Source organism: Giraffa tippelskirchi, chromosome 9 (genome assembly GCF_054371585.1).
Source record: "Giraffa tippelskirchi isolate mGirTip1 chromosome 9, T2T-mGirTip1v1.2.pri, whole genome shotgun sequence".
Taxonomy (NCBI): domain Eukaryota; kingdom Metazoa; phylum Chordata; class Mammalia; order Artiodactyla; family Giraffidae; genus Giraffa; species Giraffa tippelskirchi.
The window spans coordinates 100831665-100846872 of NC_137283.1; the positions used below are offsets into that span (position 1 = coordinate 100831665).

General features: G+C 38.6%; 1 protein-coding gene and 1 long non-coding RNA gene across 3 annotated transcripts in view; one reads left to right on the top strand and one right to left on the bottom strand.

The window, feature by feature from the left end:
- The window catches only part of ROS1 (ROS proto-oncogene 1, receptor tyrosine kinase), a 123396-nt gene that overhangs the window by 70308 nt on the left and 37880 nt on the right, over window positions 1-15208 (top strand). The window contains exons 27-32 of one of the 2 annotated variants that reach the window (XM_081530933.1): window positions 1197-1376; window positions 6567-6769; window positions 8290-8434; window positions 9301-9533; window positions 9621-9797; window positions 13339-13507. In XM_081530933.1, the coding sequence (XP_081387059.1) occupies window positions 1197-1376; window positions 6567-6769; window positions 8290-8434; window positions 9301-9533; window positions 9621-9797; window positions 13339-13507 (1107 nt within the window). The remainder of the gene's footprint in view (window positions 1-1196; window positions 1377-6566; window positions 6770-8289; window positions 8435-9300; window positions 9534-9620; window positions 9798-13338; window positions 13508-15208) is intronic. The other variant, XM_081530934.1, reaches the window with a different exon arrangement.
- LOC145521985 (uncharacterized) overlaps window positions 1-15208 on the bottom strand; it is a 125483-nt gene that overhangs the window by 58653 nt on the left and 51622 nt on the right. The window contains exon 2 of the long non-coding RNA XR_014065823.1: window positions 10074-10129. This is a non-coding gene — a long non-coding RNA (uncharacterized LOC145521985). The remainder of the gene's footprint in view (window positions 1-10073; window positions 10130-15208) is intronic.

The following is a 15208-nucleotide window of genomic DNA, read 5'->3' on the forward strand; positions in this document are numbered from 1 at the left end:
ATAATATTGGAAGAAATCTCCTTTACAAAAACAGCCTTTCTTGAGCTCTTGTTTATAAAACATTTACTACCTTATAAAGAGGTCTGTTTAATTTTTGTGCAATTCTAAATATTATATATTTTTCTCATGTTTAACCAAAGTTTTCTCCCATTCCTCTATTCATTGGCTTGAATTCTGATCTTTAAATTTACAGAGAATAAATCAGTCACTTTCCACATGATAGCCACTTAACTGTAGAAACAGCTGTCATAGCCCATGCTAAGCACTTCCTTTAGAGGAAAAAATTCAAGTATCCGTAAGTACTCCTTAGGCGATGTGGCTTCCAGATCTTTCTTTGCCTTGGTCACCCTCCTGAGATTTAGCTCTAGCTGCTTAATCCTCTTAAATGGTGCCCCATAATAACTCACTGTACTTTGAATATGTTCTGGTCAGCACAGAGGACCTCCGACTACCCAGGTCTTCTTTTACTGAGCTGAGAGTGACATCAGGCCTTTGAGCTGCCTGCCATTTGAAGAACCCATGGTCTTCTTTATGTTAATGATTATAAAGCCAGGTTTCTTTCCTAATTTACAGACTTAATTTTAACCTTGAATTTAAGATGTTATATTTGTTATTAAATTAAATGCTATTAAATTTCCATCCATTTCATGATTCTGCTGTGATAGTTTTGAATGGTAAGCCAAAGACTGAATGCACTAGTGACATTAAGATTCATGTATTATCTGCGAATTTGATAAATACGTTTGTCCTGCGTTCATACTAAATCACCGATAAAAATATTGAGCAAGGCACTGAGCACTGAGCCTCATCTCTTACCTCCCTTCAGTTAGTGTTGTTTGATGTGAAATCACACAAGTAAGTTTTAAATACTGGTTCTGCCCTTGGATAACTTTGTAGCCTTGAGGGGATTATTTCACCCCTCCAAGCCTCAGTTTCCTAATTACAAAATTAGACTAATAATAATAGTATTTGCTTTAATATGGCTTGATATGGCAAGTTGGCTTGATATGGCACTAAAATGAGAAAATATCTGTAAAATGCTTAGGCTAAAAACTCAAAATAAAATTATTTTTTTGTACTGAAATAATAGTTTCAAAATTGATCAGAAAAAAGACTTCACATATTGCTTAGAGCAGAAAATGTCAGCTATGTGTTTTGTTCTTTATGTTCTTTCTTTCATTTATGTTTTTCATCAGCAGGAAAAATGCTTGTTAGCTTGACTGTGGATGGAGAATTTCTATATTGGATCTCCATAGTAGAGGACAGCACACAGATTTATCAAGCAAAGAAAAGCAATGGGGCCATCCTCTCCCAGGTGGAAGCCCCAAGGAGTAAGCATATCTTGGTTTACAGTTCAGTTCTACAGCCTTTTCCAGGTAGGAAAGTCATATTTTTTATAAGCTTGTTCTCCCTGTTTGGGTCGGGGAAATCTCATAATGTCTCTTCCTCCAGAGCAGTCCTTCCAACTCTTCATTGTGCTTTCAGCAGTGCTCCAAATGGTCAGGGCTTGGTGCACGCTGCAATTGCTATTTGCCCTGGGTCACAATTTATCTCTATCTGTACTCGAGGCTGGGGCTGCGGCAGGCCACTTTCGATGTGGGAAATCCTTGTCCTGTCAATCTCTCTGTTCCCTTTCTCTTCTCAGTCACATAACTTCCCTTCTTTTTGTCTTGTGTCTCCACTAATGGTATTTTAGACTTCCTAGTGGTGTCAAAAAGCTTTGAATTTACTTTCAGGTCTTTTTCAAGGTGAAGTGACTTATGTATTATAGTATTATATGTGTCAACTATTTAATGTGTGTATATGTGTGCTACTATTTTTATTGTTTCTATCTTGTTTATTTCATGTGTCACTTATGAAGTTTTCTAGTGTTGTGCTCCTAAATCTATTTCCCCCACAAACCTTCTGGATTTTGTTTAATGCAATGACTTTTAGGAATGTATGTATCATATTATGGTGGTACTGACTATATTTTTTGCTGAGAGTCATAATAAAAAATGTTTGAAATATAAAAACCAACCAACCAAAAACAAAAATAGCATCATATAGCCTTATGGGTGACATTCAAGCCTAAAGTGGTTTTTTTAAGTTCTCTCTTAACCTAAAGTCACAATGTCTTTCTAAATTCAGTATAATTCCCTCTTAGAGATGGACAGAAATGAATAAAAGAAACTCTCTTTGCTTAAATGTATTCAGTTATAAAATACATGAAGTTATACAGTATGAAAAATGGGAGAATTCATAAATACACTGAATGTATATTTTGGTAAAAAATTCATTCAGTTCAGTTCAGTTCAGTCGCTCAGTCATGTCTGACTCTTGCGACCCCATGAATCGCAGCATGCCAGGCCTCCCTGTCCATTACCAACTCCTGGAGTTTACCCAAACTCATGTCCATCGAGTCAGTGATGCCATCCAGCCATCTCATCCTCTGCATCCCCTTCTCCTCCTGCCCCCAATCCTTCCCAGCATCAGGGTCATTTCCAATGAGTCAACTCTTTGCATGAGGTGGCCAAAGTATTGGAATTTCAGCTTCAACATCAGTCTTTCCAGTGAACACCCAGGACTGATCTCCTTTAGGATGGACTGGTTGGATCTCCTTGCAGTCCAAGGGACTCTCAAGAGTCTTATCCAACACCACAGTTCAAAAGCATCAATTCTTCGGCGCTCAGCTTTCTTTATAGTCCATCTCTCACATCCACATGTGACCACTGGAAAAACCATAGCCTTGACTAGATGAACTTTTGTTGACAAAGTAATGTCCCTGCTTTTTAATATGCTGTCTAGATTGGTCATAACTTTCCTTCCAAGTAGTAAGCGTCTTCTAATTTCATGGCTGCAATCACCATCTGCAGTGATTTTGGAGCCAAAAAAAATAAAGTCTGACACTGTTTCCACTGTTTCCCCATCTATTTCCCATGAAGTGATGGGACCAGATGCCATGATCTTAGTTTTCTGAATGTTGAACTTTAAGTAAACCTTTTCACTCTCCTCTTTCACTTTCATCAAGAGGCTCTTTAGGTCTTCACTTTCTGCCATAAGGGTGGTGTCATTTGCATATTTGAGGTTACTGATATTTCTCCCGGCAATCTTGATTCCAGCTTGCTTGTGCTTCCTCCAGCCCAGCATTTCTCATGATGTACTCTGCATAGAAGTTAATAAGCAGGGTGACAATATACAGCCTTGACATACTCCTTTCCCTATTTGGAACCAGTCTGTTGTTCCTTGTCCAGTTCTAACTGTTGCTTCCTGACCTGCATACAGGTTTCTCAAGAGGCAGGTCAGGTGGTCTGGTATGCCCATCTCTTTCACAATTTTCCACAGTTTATTGTGATCCACACAGTCAAAGACTTTGGCATAGTCAGTAAAGCAGAAATAGATGTTTTTCTGGAACTCTCTTGCTTTTTCGATGATCCATCGGATGTTGGCAGTTTGATCTCTGGTTCCTCTGCCTTTTCTAAAACCAGCTTGAACATCTGGAAGTTCACGGTTCACATTTTGCTGAAGCCTGGCTTGGAGAATTTTGAGCATTACTTTACTAGCGTGTGAGATGAGTGCAATTGTGTGGTAGTTTGAGCATTCTTTGGCATTGCCTTTCTTTGGGATTGGAATGAAAACTGACCTTTTCCAGTCCTGTGGCCACTGCTGAGTTTTCCAAATTTGCTGGCATATCGAGTGCAGCACTTTCACAGCATCACCTTTGAGGATTTGAAATAGCTCAACTGGAATTCCATCACCTCCACTAGCTTTGTTCGTAGTGATGCTTTCTAAGGCCCACTTAACTTCACATTCCAGGATGTCTGGCTCTAGGTGAGTGATCACACCATCATGATTATCTGAGTTGTGAAGATCTTTTTTGTACAGTTCTTCTGTGTATCCTTGCCACCTCTTCTTAATATGTTCTGCTTCTGTTAGGTCCATACCATTTCTGTCCTTTATTGAGCCCATCTTTGCATGAAATGTTCCCTTGGTATCTCTAATTTTCTTGAAGAGACCTCTAGTCTTTCCCATGCTATTGGTTTCCTCTATTTCTTTGCATTGATCGCTGTATGAAAAGGCACAATGATAGGATACTGAAAGAGGAACTCCCCAGGTTGGTAGATGCCCAATATGCTACTGGAGATCAGTGGAGAAATAACTCCAGAAAGAATGAAGGCATGGAGCCAAAGCAAAAACAATACCCAGCTGTGGATGTGAATAGTGATAGAAGCAAGGTCCGATGCTGTAAAGAGCAATATTGCGTAGGAACCTGGAATGTTCAGTTCAGTTCAGTCGCTCAGTCGTGTCTGACTCTTTGCGACCCCATGAACCGCAGCACACCAGGCTTCCCTGTCCATCACCAACTCCCGGAGTTTACCCAAACCCATGTCCCTTGAGTCGGTGATGCCATCCAGCCATGTCATCCTTTGTTGTCCCCTTCTCCTCCTGCCCCCAATCCTTCCCAGCATCAGGGTCTTTTCCATTGAGTCAACTCTTCGCATGAGGTGGCCAAAGTATTAGAGTTTCAGTTTCAACATCAGTCTTTCCAGTGAACACCCAGGACTGATCTCCTTTAGGATGGACTGGTTGGACCTCCTTGCAGTCCAAGGGACTCTCAAGAGTCTTCTCCAACACCACAGTTCAAAAGCATCAATTCTTCGGTGCTCAGCTTTCTTTATAGTCCAGCTCTCACATCCATACATGACTACTGGAAAAACCATAGCCTTGACTAGACGGAGCTTTGTTGGCAAAGTAATGTCTCTGCTTTTTAATATGCTGTCTAGGTTGGTCATAACTTTCCTTCCAAGGAGTAAGCGTCTTTTAATTTCATGGCTGCCCATGAATCAAGGCAAATTGTAAGTGGTCAAACAGGAGATGGCAAGAGTGAACATCGACATTCTAGGAATCAATGAACTAAGATGGACTGGAAGGGGTGAATTTAACTCAGATGACCATTATATCTACTACTGTGGGCAGGAATCCCTTAGAAGAAATGGAGTAGCCATCATGGTCAACAAAAGAGTCTGAAATGCAGAACTTGGATGCAATCTCAAAAACGACAGAATGATCTCTATTCGTTTCCATGGCAAACCATTCAGTATCACGGTAATCCAAACCTATGCCCCAACCAGTAACGCTGAAGAAGCTGAAGTTGAACGGTTCTATGAAGACCTATAAGACCTTTTAGAACTAACACCCAAAAAAGATGTCCTTTTCATTATAGGGGACTGGAATGCAAAAGTAGGAAGTCAAGAAACACCTGAAGTAACAGGCAAATTTGGCCTTGGAGTACAGAATGAAGCAGGGCAAAGGCTAATAGAGTTCTGCCAAGAGAACGCACTGGTCATAGCAAACACCCTCTTCCAACAACACAAGAGAAGACTCTACACATGGACATCACCAGATGGTCGACACCGAAATCAGATTGATTATATTCTTTGCAGCCAAAGATGGAGAAGCTCTATACAGTCAGCAAAAGTAAGACCGGGAGCTGACTGTGGCTCAGATCATGAGCTGCTTATTGCCAAATTCAGACTTAAATTGAAGAAAGTATGGAAAACCACTAGACCATTCGGGTATGACCTAAATCAAATCCCTTATGATTATACATTGGAAGTGAGAAATAGATTTAAGGGACTAGATCTGATAGACAGAGTGCCTGATGAACTATGGATGGAGGTTTGTGACATTGTACAGGAGACAGGGATCAAGACCATCCCCAAGAAAAAGAAATGTAAAAAGCAAAATGGCTGTCTGAGGAGGCCTTACAAATAGGTGTGAAAAGAAGGGAATCGAAAAGCAAAGGAGAAAAGGAAAGATATTTTCATTTGAATGCAGAGTTCCAAAGAATAGCAAGGAGAGATAAGAAAGCCTTCCTCAGCGATCAATGCAAAGAAATAATTCATTAAGAGATTCAAAAGGCACATACAATATCTGGTTGAGGTTGAGCACACAGGCATATTTGTAGAATGAAAGTCCTAAAGGTGACATCAGTTTTCATCATAGGAGTTCATCGAAAAATGTGATTGATAGAATGCTCTCATTACTTTCTTCAAAATAAAATAGGGTCCATTTTGCTACTGTCTAGGTACATAATTAGGGCTTCCCTGGTGGCTCAGTGGTAAAGAATCTGCCTGCAATGCAGGAGACCCTGGTTTGATCCCTGGGTTGGGAAAATCCCCTGGAGGAGGTCATGGCAACCCACTCCAGTATTCTTGCCTGGAGAATCCCATGGACAGAGAAGTCTGGTGAGCTACAAGTCATAGGGTCGCACAGTCGGACACGACTGAAGTTACTCAGCAGCAGCAGGTACATAATTAAGCGTACTTTATCTCCATCTGCTGGAATTTGTAAGCAATTACCAGTTACTTTGCTCTTTTCCCCAGACGTTTAGCATCCTCAAAGAACATGAAAAAAAAAAAAAAGTGTCTTCTTGTCCAGAAAAACATTTCCAACACTCCAATATATCATACCTTATCAGTTAAATAAAAATGAAATGCAACATTATCCTTGATGTTACATAAATCTGCTGTTTCTCTCTTATCCGTATGTGTGTATATATTTAATCATTTTTATTATTATTTTAGATACAGCATTTCTGTCTCTAGCTTCCAATCTTGCAGAACCAACTATACTTAACACCACTAACACCAGCCTCACAATCAGATTACCACCTGCCCGGACAAAACTCACATGGGACGGCATCACCAGTCCCACTCCCACATACCTGGTTTATTACAAAGAAGTAATTGACATGAAGAACAGCTCTGAACTGAGAGATAAAATGCTGGTAAGGCTGAAGCCAGTTGTCTTGTCTTTTTCCAAGATGCCCTATTTTGATATAAAATCTTCAGCTGAAGTATTTTCTGTATAATGTTCTGAAATATTCTATTACTCTGATTTTTACAGCTGAATCATCAAACCATTTGTATTCTAGTCTCTTGCCTGGGAGTAAGTTAAGCTTTAAGGAAGTACATTAACTCTAACTAATGATAGATTGCCTTATAGTAACTGTTCCCTGAGTGTCCTAAAAGAGCTGGGTTTGTTGCCTCTCTAATTATTTTATCTAATTATACCCAGAAAGTGATAGAGACCTGTTTTTGTGGCCATCCCAACAAATTGAGGGGTAAGAAGTAAATTGGACAGAAAGAACATTATTGTGTACCTCTCTTCCATCGTAGATAGCTAATATACAAGTTGTACATTATATTTTTATTTTCTATATGTTGTGAAATGTGCAATTAGGCAGGGACTACTTTTTTATTCATCATTGTATTCCTAGCACCTAACATACTACTTGGCATTGTGTAGGCATTTACTAGGTATTTCTTGAATGGATGAATGAACACAATTCATTCCATCACTGGCACTGATGTTCCAGTTCCATGTGACGGAATCATGTGTTTCTAGTATTTTTCTTTGTACTTATTTAATCAAGTCAGAAGGTGAAATTGACCATCATCTATTGGAGGTAACAAGCACTATACACTTTGACAGAAAGTACATCTGATTCTTGTTACTCCGTTTGTCTATTTAAAAATATATATATTATTTATTTTTGAATTTTGTCTATTTTAATCTTCCTTTACACATTTCTGAAAGGAGTTGTTTCAGAGACAGATTAGATCATTTGGCCGACTAAGACTGGGCTTCTGGCATTGACATTTCTCTTATTAGAGCTAATCTATCGTATTGGCTTCACAGTGATTAATGTGGATCAAAGGCAGTGAGGGGTTCTCAACCTTGATGGTTCATTGGAGTTTTTAAAGTCTCTGAGCACATGCTTCACCTAAGACTCTAGGTGAAGTCAGCTCTCTAGGGGTGGGACCCAGACATCAGTGTTTTCTTAAAATTCCCCAGATGATTCCAAAGTATAACCAAAATTGAGAACCGTTGGTCTAAGGAAAGCCTTTTCAGTTTCTTAAGCTTTATATCTAAGAATGATTAGGTAACGTAGCTTAATCTTTTACTGTATTCACTTATGTGTCACATCCTCACAATACCTTCCTGCAGAGTTTCTAATGCAAGGCTAATAAGACAGTTTTGTCCTCTGGGAATTTAACATCCTACATGAAATAATTAAGTCATAATTGACTGAGGGCTGCCAATCATTTAGCATTTATTCTTGGAAACATTAAACAACTCAGGTCTGGGCAGACTAGGACAATGAAGACCATCAGTCACGATCCAAGATTTAAAAATAAATTAAAAAATTTGAGTCTTTTCCTTTTTCTCTCTTTGATTAAATAATTTCTCCCCATTTGCACAAAAAATAAGAATAAGATCTTGATTTTTTAAAATTAATTACAGGAATTTCAGGGGAGTATAGCCCTTATTGACGGTTTACAACCATTTTCAACATATATGATACAGATAGCTGTAAAGAATTATTATTCAGATCCTTTGGAGCAAATACCTCTGGGAAAAGAGATGTGGGGAAAAACTAAAAGTGGAGGTGAGTTATGGGCATGGTGTGGGTTTCTAGAGTGGGATTTTGCAATTAACGTGATGTGTGAGCCTATATTTGGTTTTTATTTGGATGTTAAGAAATCTTTCTTATGTGAGTTTTTTTAAGCTTAATAAGAAAAATGTGTTTGTAGAAGAATATTCTGATGACACCCTTACTCTAACACCAGAAGATGATGGATAATATTCCATCAAAATGAAAAGTAACTATATAGCAAAACATCATAATCAATTCTGTTACTGGAAACACGTTCTTTGGTCTCACCACACAGTGTCACTCTCTTCCTGTATATTTATAGGCCTCTGTACAAGTGGTGAGACCCAGGAAAGTCAAACTTTTCTCTATGTGAATTTTAAAAAATTTATTTATTTTTTAATTGAAGTTTTAATTTAGTTGCTTTACAGAATTTTGTTGTTTTCTGTCAAGCCTCAACATGAATCAGCCATAGGTCTACATGAATTTTACTGAGGACTACTGAGATGTAAAGTCATGTAACCTCATTGCCTTAAAGAAAATGGATTTAGAGTCTGAAAATGTGTTGTAAGAGGTGACGATTATTATGAGGAAATGCCATTTCTTTCACATGTCTCCGATGGCTTTCACAAAACTCCCCAGAATTGGCCAGATCCTCGAACTGGAGTCAGAGAATGATTTAGTCATTAGTCAAAAATAAGCGAGAGCCTTTCAGGCAGCCTGGTAACTTAGCATTATATAAGAGGCTGGCTTTCCCTTGAAACATCTGTCATTCATTCTGCTCACATGATATGCTTATTCCTCAACCAAGACCCTATGACTTATTTCCATCTTTCAGTGCTGTTGCAACATCCCTTATTGTGCGCTGCTATTTATTTCAGTACCAGAGGCGGTTTGGCTCATTAACACAACCGTGCAGTCAGACACCAGCCTCGTTATATCCTGGAGGGAATCTCACAAGCCAAATGGACCGAGAGAGTCCGTCCGCTATCAGGTGGCAATCTCTCATCTGGCTCCCATTCCAGAGATTCCACTAAGGCAAAGTGAATATCCAGATGGGAGTCTCTCTCTCCTCGTTACTAGACTGTCTGGTGGAAAACACTATGTGTTAAAGGTACGGCCAGTGGATTGGGTACTTTAATTACCACTCTCGAGAGCAAGGTTTGAGAAAGGTTAAGCAATTGTTCTTCTTTACAAAAAGGTTCTGGCCTGCCATGCTGAGGAAATGTGGTGTGCGGAGAGTCACCCTGTCACTGTGGAAACATTTGACTCGCCAGAGAAACCTTATGCCTTTCTTCCAGAGAACACTAGTTTGCAGTTACATTGGAATGCTCCATCAAATGTTCACCTCATCAGATTTTGGTTTGAACTTCAAAAGGTACATCTCAACGTACACTTTTAATGCATATCTTTGTTTTATGCTATAGAATAAATCAAAAGGACTTTTCAAAAAATATCTTGAGGGCATTCACTTGTATTAAATGAGTGATATATTTGACAACATTCATTGATTCAGATTTTCCAGATAAATATGGTAAGCTATCTAGACTGATTTCTGATGGAAAAAATTCCCAGAGAGATTAATTTGCTCTTAAAAGGCTCCACATAAAAGGGTATAAATTACGGTTTACTGGTTTCATAATGTTTTACTTACTTTAGATGTTATCAGCATGGTTCTTTGGTTTGAAGTCCATAGCAATTTGTTTTATTCTATGGGGGAAAAAAATGGAAAGAAATGAACAAACATAAACCTAAAACCTGTTTATAAATGTTCTTTCAACCATTTAAGGATTGTATAGCAACAGGAAAGAAGTAAATGATAAACTAGTTTATTCTAAAGTAGTTGGATCTTGGCTTGTAAACTTTAAATAGTTTCTCATTCAAAAATCTTCGTGCATTAACCAATGTAAAGATATCCACTGAATTTAAGCATCAATTAATCTGATTAATTCACTTCTAAGGAAAATCTACATTGATTTTTATACTGGTACACTTAATAGATTGTTAAGTTTTTATAATTGTGACATTTCATTTTTCACTAGTATATATTTGTGTGTCCATATTTGTAAAGACTGGTTAGGAGTGTTTTGTAAAAACAAATCAGTATGATCATGACCTCACTTTTCTTTAAAAATGAAATTGCTCCCCAGAGGTTTTAAAATTTTACTATATAAAATATTTCTTAGCATCTTGTACTTTTAGATAAAAACTATGAAAAATAAGCAACAGCAGTGATAAATTGCTCTAAGTATTAAGTTGATAAGACCAAAGACCATAGTTTAATTGGATTTTTTCCATTGAGCATGTTTATGATGATATGTTGCTGATTTAGAAAATATTCATTTCATAAAAATTCAGTTTTAAATTGGAGAAATTGAAGGATCATCTGTTTGGGGGACATCTACTTAAGTAAGCTTAACACAGTTCAGCTTTAAGTCAAGGGGAGGAATGTAAAGTTCATTTCCCATATCAAGGGTGTGAACTGAGGAAGGACCTTAGAGGTGATTCCAGCCTCTCGTGTTACTGATGAGAGGCTGGAGACTCAGGCAGGTGGCCCGATGAGTCAGAATCATGGCTGTGCAAGGGAGGACCCTCAGGGCTGACTCATCTCTACAGAGGCTTTCCTTAGGAACGTGAGTCATCATCACCCACTCTACTTCTTAAAGTTTAGGAGAGGGGCAGCAGACAGGGGCCACCTGGTTCTGTCCTCATGACTTTCATATGATGCTTTTGTTTCAAGACCTCCTCTACCCTTGCTCAGAACAGATTTTTAGATAGACACTTGAGAAATCATGAAGTTGAAAATGTAAGATGGTAATTTCTACATGCATGATCCCCTACAAGTACTAAGTTAGAAGGTACTAATGTAGAAGGCTGTGTTCTGAGAGGGTTGGTGATGACATCTAGTCGGAAAGGTCTGTTTCTTTTGAGCAAGTTGAACCTACCTCATCATGATAGGAAGTTAGGAATAGTCTTATAACTCCACACTGAAACTCTGAGGGGTGAGTGACAAAGGTGAATATGCATATTTTAATTAATCTTTTTTGTTCCTGTCCACCTCTGCCCTTCTCCTTTCTGAAAAGGGAGAAAAAGATAAACTTCCAGTCCTCATCTTTTCCTTACATGGGAAAATGAGAGTTAGAGCACAAGGGATAACTTTTTATCTTGGCCTTTAGATTTCATAGATTCTTTATTATAATAACACATAAAAAAAGAACACATTCAATTTAAGATTGAGGAGAAACAAGTAATTTTGCTTTGGTAACTTTTTTTCATGAAAATTCATTAAAATTGTCTTTTTCTCAGCTATCCAGGGGAATCCCTACCAGAACCAGACATTTCCAAAATTTCTATCTCTGAGACATCATAGTCTGCACCATTTCCCCCACACCCTTGCTCAATAATTTGGCAATCTTCTCTGGTAGCCTTCCCCCCGTACTTGTTGGCCTCTGATGAATGAAGATCCCAACTCCCTTGTGATTTACTGGGGTAGCCCATGGCATCTCTCCAAGTTAATGGTCTGCCCAGAACATTCATTGCTGTGGTGAGGTCAATATGCTACAGTTTTCCAGCAAAACCCTTGGCCAAACATCTCCCTGACATTCCAAGAAGTTCTTATGATTTCTGGGTGGTGTGGAATGTGGGGCCATCTAGACTACTCACTGAAGGAGGCATGAAGGAGGCAGAACCAAAAAGGGCTAACATTTTTCAGCCGGGACTCATCATCTCCCTTCCTCCTTCCCCCTCACCCCGCTCAGAAGGTTCAGAATAAATATTATTCTGCATCTGCATCTTTTTCATTAGGCTATATGAATCAGTGGGACTGAGACCTTTATGGGTTTAACAGGCAATGTCTCTGACATCAGCATTTCTGGTTTTTCTTTTCGTTCCTTCTGTTCCTCTTTCTTTCTGTAATCAGGTGGTCTACTTCCTGAAGGTGCTATAGTGAATTATTTCTAACTGAATAGAAAACTAATATAAAGTGCCCATCCAATGAAATGGTGTGACCTTGTGAATGCTAAATGAAAAAGGAGATGTAAAGTAAGGTTTATTTATGGAAACTGATCTTCTTAGGAAACTTTACTGGGGAAAATACACAAAGAACTCTTGACGGAGGCCGTATCCTCTGTCTTCTCCTATTTGTATGTTGAAAAAAGTCATCATTTTCATATAAGATATTAAGGATCTTGTATCTTATTTAAAATACACAGATATTAAAAAAATACACAGGTTCTTTAAAAGCAGTGTTTCAGAGAAGGAATTTTAATATAGCTATAATTACAGACCCAGTGAAATGAAAGTAATATTTCTTATATTGAACTTCTAACCTTGCTACTTAGTGATTAAGTGACAATAGGCAAAGATTTCCTTCTTTTAGGGAACTAGGCTTCCTAAGTAGAAAAATAAGGAATGTTGCTTAGATGCCTGAAGAGGGTTTGGGAAGGAAAAACTAAATGTTTTCATTTATAAGTCACTGTGGGCTTCATCAATATGTGAAATATTGTGAAAATATTACTACTTTGAAATCAGCAAATGTATGGAATTGAAAATATCACAGTTTTAATCCATCATTTCCCTTCAAGTGTGAATTTGCATCCTCAGCCATCCTGATTTGATAAAGAGGTCTATGATTAGGGATACCAAGAAGCCAAACAATCCTCCCGATGATAAACAGTCAGAGGTGCATGTCTCACCTTGGACTTATCCTCGGGACCATCCTTCAAGTAACTTACAACTTGTGGTAAAAAATAAAATTGCTGTTGGTGGAAGGGGATACTATCTGGGATCTGACACTCATAAAGAAGCTCTTATTTTAGTATAAACTTTAAGCTTTAATGCTTGCTACAGGCTTTTGAATTTCTATGTTAAGAAGTTTTTCTTAAAGAAACAAAAATGTTAATTGAGACTTCTTTCCCTAGTGGAAGCACAATGAGTTTTACCATGTTAAAGCTTCGTGCAGCCAAGGTCCTGCTTATGTCTGTAACATCACAGACCTACAGCCTTATGCTTCCTATAATGTCCGAGTAGTGGTGGTGTACAGGACAGGAGCAAACAGCACCTCGCTTCTGGGAAGTTTTAAGACTAAAGGTGAGTACTAACATGTTCAACACTTAGGAAACTCTGGACATTTCTCAATTTTTTTCTCATCGCTTACTTCACCAATCCTAGAGGTTGGGATTTTTCTTAAAAGAGTAAATTACTATCTTTAGAGCCTGATTGAAGAAATTGAAAAGAGGTAGGGGTTTCTTACAGGCAGCCATGAGATAATACTCGTCTGGTTTTGCAGGATCCTAAACTAGGAAAAATTATTTCACCTTTCATTATTCTGATTTTCTGTCTAGCTATGATATTTTATAGTAAAAATGTAAATGAAAACAGTGTCACTGTGTGTTCAAATATTTACTTATCGACTGCTACAATCAGATGTTAAAAATAAAAAATCTAATAAGTTTATTAAATTAACCAGTGTTTTAACAGCTATACCATAACTCCAAGTTGATCTGTGTAAGAATCAGTGAAAAATGCTCCAAATCTTACAATCATTTTTTAACTTGCATCACTTATTTTGTGTCAGGCTAAGATCTGTTGGTACTCCTATCATAAATCTATCTAATCCGTCACTAATAAAAATCTTCAGTTCAGTTCAGTCACTCAGTCGTGTCCAACTCTTTGCGACCCCACGAACCGCAGCACGCCAGGCCTTCCTGTCCATCACCAACTCCCTAAGTCCACCCAAACCCATGTCCACCAAGTCGGTGATGCCATCTAACCATCTCATCCTTTGTTGTCCCCTTCTCCTCCTGCCCTCAATCTTTCCCAGCATCAGGTTCTTTTCAAATGAGTCAGCTTTTTGCATCAGGTGGCCAAAGTATTGGAGTTTCAGCTTCAACATCAATCCTTCCAATGAACACCCAGGATTGATCTCCTTTAGGATGGACTGGTTGGATCTCCTTGCAGTCCAAGGGACTCTCAAGAGTCTTCTCCAACACCACAGTTCAAAACCATCAATTCTTCGGTGCTCAGCTTTGTTTATAGTCCAACTCTCACATCCATACCTGACCACTGGAAAAACCATAGCCTTGACTAGACGGACTTTTGTTGGCAAAGTAATGTCCCTGCTTTTTAATATGCTGTCTAGATTGGTCATAACTTTCCTTCCAAGGAGAAAGCATCTTCTAATTTCATGGCTGCAATCACCATCAGCAGTGATTTTGGAGTCCAGAAAAATAAAGTCAGCCACTGTTTCCACTGTTTCCCCATCTATCTGCCATGAAGTCATGGGACCAGATGCCATGATCTTAGTTTTCTGAATGTTGAGCTTTAAGCCAACCTTTTCATTCTCCTCTTTCACTTTCATCAAGAGGCTCTTTAGTTCTTCTTCACTTTCTGCCATAAGGGTGGTGTCATCCGCATATCTGAGGTTATTGATATTTCTCCCGGCAATCTTGATTCCAGCTTGTGCTTCCTCCAGCCCAGCATTTCTCATGATGTACTCTGCATAGAAGTTAAATAAGCAGGGTGACAGTATAGAGCCTTGACATACTCCTTTTCCTATTTGGAACCAGTCTGTTGTTCCTTGTTCAGTTCTAACTGTTGCTTCCTGACCTGCATACAGGTTTCTCAAGAGGCAGGTCAGTTGGTCTGGTATTCCCATCTCTTTCAGAATTTTCCACAGTTTATTGTGATCCACACAGTCAAAGGCTTTGGCATAGTCAATAAAGCAGAAATAGATGTTTTTCTGGAACTCTCTTGCTTTTTCGATGATCCAGCGGATGTTGGCAATTTGAT